The sequence below is a fragment of the Apis dorsata genome, unplaced genomic scaffold, assembly GCF_000469605.1.
Source record: "Apis dorsata unplaced genomic scaffold, Apis dorsata 1.3 scaffold_591, whole genome shotgun sequence".
Classification (NCBI taxonomy): Eukaryota; Metazoa; Arthropoda; class Insecta; order Hymenoptera; family Apidae; genus Apis; species Apis dorsata.
In genome coordinates this window covers 695,071-701,386 of record NW_006263796.1, presented here as the reverse complement: position 1 = coordinate 701,386, position 6,316 = coordinate 695,071, and the positions used below count along the sequence as shown (strand labels likewise).

The following is a 6,316-nucleotide window of genomic DNA, read 5'->3' as shown; positions in this document are numbered from 1 at the left end:
TAGGATATATATATTTCCACGCGAGAATCTTGATTTAGAATTGTGCACGACTCTCTATAACATTCCTTAATATATAAAAATTAACGGAGCATAAAATAAATATTTTTTATCTCGATCGAGTTCTTTTTTGAAATTCGTAAAAAAATTGAAGTTTATATCACTTTTCATTCGTTTCTATTAAAAGTAAAATTGTCCCTTGGTTGGTTATTAAATAAGGGATGGAATAAATAATGTTAAAGAATTAAAATAAAAATATATATTCGTTTGTCACAATTATAAATCTCGTCTCTCTGCAATGACATCTAGGATGAGCTCTCTCTGCCAGAGATCAAGACAAAATACCCTTTTTTCCGGAATTATATTAAGGGAATTAAGCGTTGATGATTCGTTCATACAGAGCAGGGGTAATTTTTTTTTTTCTTTTTCCATTCAATCTGGGATAACACCTAATGGAGAACATTAATAATTGCCACGTGTTTCGAAAGCGGATTTGCTTGGTAATACGACGCAACTGTGGATACGATCGAATATGTTCGAAATTTCGTCATTCATCCGTCTATGGAATATACCTGTTCGAAATAATTTCTAATAAATTCTATAATTCTATATTATTTTTTTTTAATCGATATTTCTCTTCCTTTGTCCTTGTTATTTACTTTTCAATTATTCTCTATACCGTGATATTTCAGCTATTCGAAAAGCATTCGAATTAAAATGAAATATATTAGAATAATTATATATTATTACTGAATTGGAAAAGAAAAGTTCTTCACTTTGCTTCTATCAATAACTTCTATCACTTTTATATCAATAAAAATTTCCATCTCTTTTCATTTTGTTTCTAATTTTTATATTTGCATTTTTCTGGCTAATAAACAATTTGGAGGAGATACTCGAATTTATCTAATTAATTATTAAAAAAAAAAAAGAAAAAAAAAGAAAGTGTCGATAAAATGAATTTATGGAGAAGTAATTCCTTTGTCCTTTGATATTTTCTGTTTGAATTCCAATTTGATACGTTGGCGATAAAATTTCCACTTACAATTAGAGCATCCACTCGAATCAATTATTACGATACTTTAGCCCCCCTCCTCTCCCCCCTGTGAATGTAAAAAGCGGAATTTCTCCCTCATGAGAGAAGGATCCCGATTTATATTTTTTTAACGAGCAAAAGCAGCTACGAGTGGCAACTCATCGTTGAAATATATAACGATCATCGATGTATTTCACCCCTCGAACGCTGGGGTTGCTAAGTATTCGAGGGCACAAACGTTCCGTCTTAATGCTTGCGTAGAAAGAATATTAATCAGACGAAAATCAATCAGAATTGATGTGATTCTTTCTCGATTGCCGAAATAACTCTTTTAAATTATTATTATTTTTTTTTTTAAAGAAACGAGAATGGCAAATATTTTGCGATATTACAATTATTTTTATCCGCAGAATTGAAACACGATATTTAAAAACGTAACATTTTCATTTATAATATTTCTAAAAAATATTCTATCACTGTCTTAAAAAAAAAAAAACGATCTTTTTCATATTCGAAAGAAATTCGTGGTTTGAAAAAATATCTAATTGAAACTAAAAATAATTTTATTAGAAATTTTATTAGAATTATCAAGAAAATAAATCGATCAAATCTTCGTATTCTTTTTCTCACACAATAATTCTAATAATTCTAAATAAAATTATCAAACACGAGATATTAATTAAAAACATACCTTAAAGAAAAAAAAAATCGTACGTTTAGAAACGTAATTTTCTTTTTGTACGAGAACCGTGTGATACGTGATCGACGTGGAGTACCCATCTCGTAAAAACGAGTCGAAAGCATTTTAACGAAAGCAGGAAATATTGGATCCGGAAGAAAGACGAATAGCAATCTTCTTTCGGGACATTTGAGCATTCTGGGTGTAGCGATAGGAGTTCGAGGAGGAAACCAAGGAGGGGCGAGGAAAGAAAGGGTTGGAAAGTTTTCCAAAGCTGGTCGAATTTTACAAGCGTATTCGGTTAATCCGGTATGGAACTTTGAAATCGGACGATCCATCAACAGAAAAATACTTGGTCAACTGTGAAAACCGAAGGAGAAATTTTTACCAGGGATGTAAAAGTTGGATAGTTAGACGAGATGGTTTGGATTGGAAAAATAGAATTGCATTGCAAGCTGTTTGAAATTTTGAATAACAGAACAAATAATGAAAAAAAAAAAAAAATAGAAAAAATTAATGTACAAGAAAAATTCGTGATTGCAATTGCGTATAATTGAAGGATCGATTAAATTTGATTTTGAAAATGAACTTTTTTCGAAAAGTATTATTTTAGGGAGATTATGATGATCGAATCGATTCAAATTCGAATTTTGAAATCATTGACTCGTGTTATTAGTATTCTTAACTTTACGAAATTTCAAAAAAAAAAGGAATTCTTTTCTTATTCAATTTTCAAAGGTTTTTACTTACGTATTCATCTCATATATTATACACGGATTTATTATGCTCGGAAGATGTGTCTCTTAATCAAGGATAGTGCATGTGGTTTATGCAAGACACGGTTTCTACCACTTTCTTCGGGAATTCGGAGACATGATTGAGTAACTGTTCTCGTGAAATTTACATAGAACGAAGATTCGGAAATCTTTGTCGTCTCAAGATATAAATAAAATAAAAAAAAAAAGAATCTAATAAATCTAAACAACTGATATCATTTAATAATAATTTTTTAAGAATTCAACAAATTCTATCGATATTTATAAAATATTTATCTCTACTGTGAACGATTAAAAAATTCCAAATCTAAAAAAATATTTCAGAAATATCGATGAATAATATAAATTTTAAACAGCAAAAATTTTAAAGTCCTACGAGTTTCTTCGAAAGTGAGACAACGTTTTCGAGCATGATCACGCTCAAAACTTATAGAACTCGCATGGCAGAGAGACTGAAAGTTCACTTCCGTCTAAGGATACCGTTTCGAACTGAATTTCTGAACTCATCGACATGTTTGAATGACGGCAGACAAATGGCGTATAACTGTGCGCCAGAATTCACGATGAAATTCTAATGCGTTGTACTATATTCCCTTATACATCTTTAGTTGAACTTAACTTAAACCGATTATACACTTCTGACGAAAACTTGTGAACTTGTGAATTTTCATCACGAAAAAGGTTTGGACGAGAGTCGAAGGAAATTCTATTTCGTTGTGAAATTTATAGAAAAATAATTAGTAAAGATTATTAAAAATGTTATATATGATTAAAGTTATTATAACAACATAATTAAATATATATAATTATGTTTGCATAGAAACTGATATTATAATTTTATTAAAAGCATTTGCACATTTTTAATAATGTTTACTAATTCTAGTGTTAATATTAAGATAAATATTATAGAAAATGAATTATTATTAATTCATTATACTTGAACATTACTAAAAAAAAATAAAAAAAATAAAAGATTAAATACTAGATATTTTATGTAATGTTATGAGATACTCTTACCATTTTAACACATGCCATTTTGTAGATTATTGGGTCAGTGTTGTAAGATACATACCTGAAACAAAAAATGAATGAAATTTTATTACTATATTTACTCGAATATTATATATATAAAATATATAATAAATATAAAAAAAACAAATGTTATTTGAAAAATTTTCTTTACTTGCAAATTAATATTGATTAGAATATTAAATGATTTTTTTGTCTCTACCGATAGCAAAGTAAGAAACTTTATAATTAACCGTAAAGAAGTTTAGATGTTCAATAATAGAAGAGCATGAATAATACAATGGCAATAAAAGCTTTCAGCCCTTCTAAAGGGACGACTTCAATTAAACGTCTGAAACTTTATTTTTGTGCGTTCTTAAAATAGAGAAGACATCCCTAATTTCAAAAATATTCTAAAAAGTCGAATAATTCAAAAACCACGACTTTTTACGTTAAAATTCTTTGATTAATTTCGTGAAATCATACATAATAATATATTTAAATAAAATATCACGAACTTTACTTTTCCATTGATTTTCTTTTTTTTTTTTAATTCCTTTCTCATGCGAAAGGAAACAATAAATATGATATTTCATTTGATCGTAATTCGTAATCGATCGATCGATCCTTCTCACGCCTTAATCTTCTCGCGAAATATTTAACAAACGAGAAAAAAAAAAAGGAAAATGTTACACCGTTATATATTTTATCAGAAATTCCATTGGAATTACTCTCGAACACGTGTTCGATCGTTTTAACGCTCGTTCGAATTTGCATAATTAGGAGATCGAATTAAAACAAGAAGTACTATATGCATATATAGAAACATTAAAATCATTTGAGGAAATAAATTATTTCACGAATGGAAGAACAAGCCTTGAACTATTCTTGCCTCGATCTTTTTACGATCAAATTCCATTCTAATTTAAAAAAATCAACAAACCTCGAAGATCGACAACGAATCCTTGACAAACTTTCGTTTTTTCCCCTTTTTTTCTTCCTTCAACTCGATGGAACGCACTTTTCGAACAGTGTCGGACATCTTGGAATCATCAACAGCTTTCCAAGCGACAACAAAGAAAAACTTCCGCCTTGTCATCTGATCATTCGTGAACAAATTCTAAAAGGCTAAAGCCTGGGTAATCGATCTCTCGAAGACGGAACTTTTAATTGGCCGGCGAACTGCGACGACGAGGCAGACGAGGTGCATGGATAACGAGCACACGCGACCAGCGCATTCAATTGTCTCGCGATATAGCAAGAATCTCTCTTTTCATTCGAGAGTTGGAATACGAGTTTCTCGAGATTCTGATAGGTTACTCCTGTCTTTGGATCGTTAGATTGCTTTTGTGCCTTTCAGAACGATGATCGATTTGAAATTATAGCAAATCGAACAGAAATTTTAATTTGCCTTTTCACAAATTTTACCTCTAACCTTTAAAATCGATGGAAAAGTAAAATTCGTGATATTTTATTTAAGTACTAGTATGCATGTAACGATTTCACGAAATTGATCAAAGAATTTTGATGTAAAAAAGGTCAGAAGGATCAATATATATCGAAGACATTTTTTCTTTCCTTTTGGAAAAATTAAAAATTTTGAAAATACATAAGATTCTATTGAATGTTAAAATTCGTCTCGAAAGGGTTTAAACATATCCAAATTTTTATATTTATACCTTTTCCTTTTATCTTTCCCTCATCTGTCTATTAATCGATCACAGAGAGCTCGGATAAGAATAAGAAGACGCATTGCAAAGTGTATTTTCTAAATCCCTTTCACTTTTTACCGATTTACTAATCAGAAATCTCGAGAAGATTTCACATTTTTAATTTCGAAATGATGATTTATTTCCAAATATATATTTTCGCATCGTGCACGCATTTCATCACTTTTACGAGTCAAAGGTAAAAAGTTTTATTTGGGAGGAGGGATTGTGAAGAAACGTAAAAATTCCTAGGAACATCGACTCGAAATTTTAAACTGGATACAAGAAATAGAGCGTGGGACAAGGGAATTGCAACTGGTATATACACCGAAAGTTCATAACTCGATATTCCTAAGGCGATACTCGAAAGGCGGCGTGCACGAGCGATAAAAGTGAAATGTTGCACGTTTGAATAAATACAAATCGTATAAATGTAAATTCGTATGGATCCATGATATCGTAAGAGCAAGATAATTTTGAAAATTTCTCACGGTTAATTTTATTAAATCATCCGAATATCTTGTTCGTGACGTGAGAAGTAATATTGATTCGCGAAACAAAAGCTTTTTATTTATAATTGGAATAATATATATTTCTTAAAAATATAACGATATTAAGTGATATTAAATGAATTGAGAACGAATCGAGAAAAGAGGAGGAAAATAATTCGTTCGATCGATCGATATACAAATCGGTTGCAGCACACTGTGTTAAATAATTACTAAATAAACTTGACTCTGTAAATTAATTTACAGATCCATAATTAACTTGGAATTTTAATCAACGGATGATATCAAAATTAAAACGCTCATCCAATTAAATTACACATCAAAAGTTAAATAAGTTAATTTAAAATTTTAATCAGCATCGGAAATTAAAATATTAATATTACATATATTCTCGATTGTTAACACGAAACGCGATGCTTTTTTTTATGTAACTTTAAGAAATATCACGGAGGGTGGTGCAACGGAGTGTAAATTAACGCAAGCAAGCAGGAGATATATAAAAGAAATGAAGGACGTGTAATTAAAATATCTATCGCGAATACCGTGACGACGTGTACAAAAAAAAAAAATGGAATAATTTTCACCTTCAGATTATTCATTTA

The 6,316-nt window shown here is 29.8% G+C and overlaps 1 protein-coding gene across 1 annotated transcript in view; it reads right to left on the bottom strand.

Annotated features, from left to right (window-relative positions):
• Window positions 1-3,524: 3,524 nt before the first annotated feature.
• Window positions 3,525-6,316, bottom strand: part of LOC102677583 — a 100,553-nt gene continuing 97,761 nt past the window's right edge. The window contains exon 6 of the mRNA XM_006621156.2: window positions 3,525-3,560. Within this exon, the coding sequence (XP_006621219.1) occupies window positions 3,540-3,560 (21 nt within the window). The 3' untranslated portion in view covers window positions 3,525-3,539. The remainder of the gene's footprint in view (window positions 3,561-6,316) is intronic.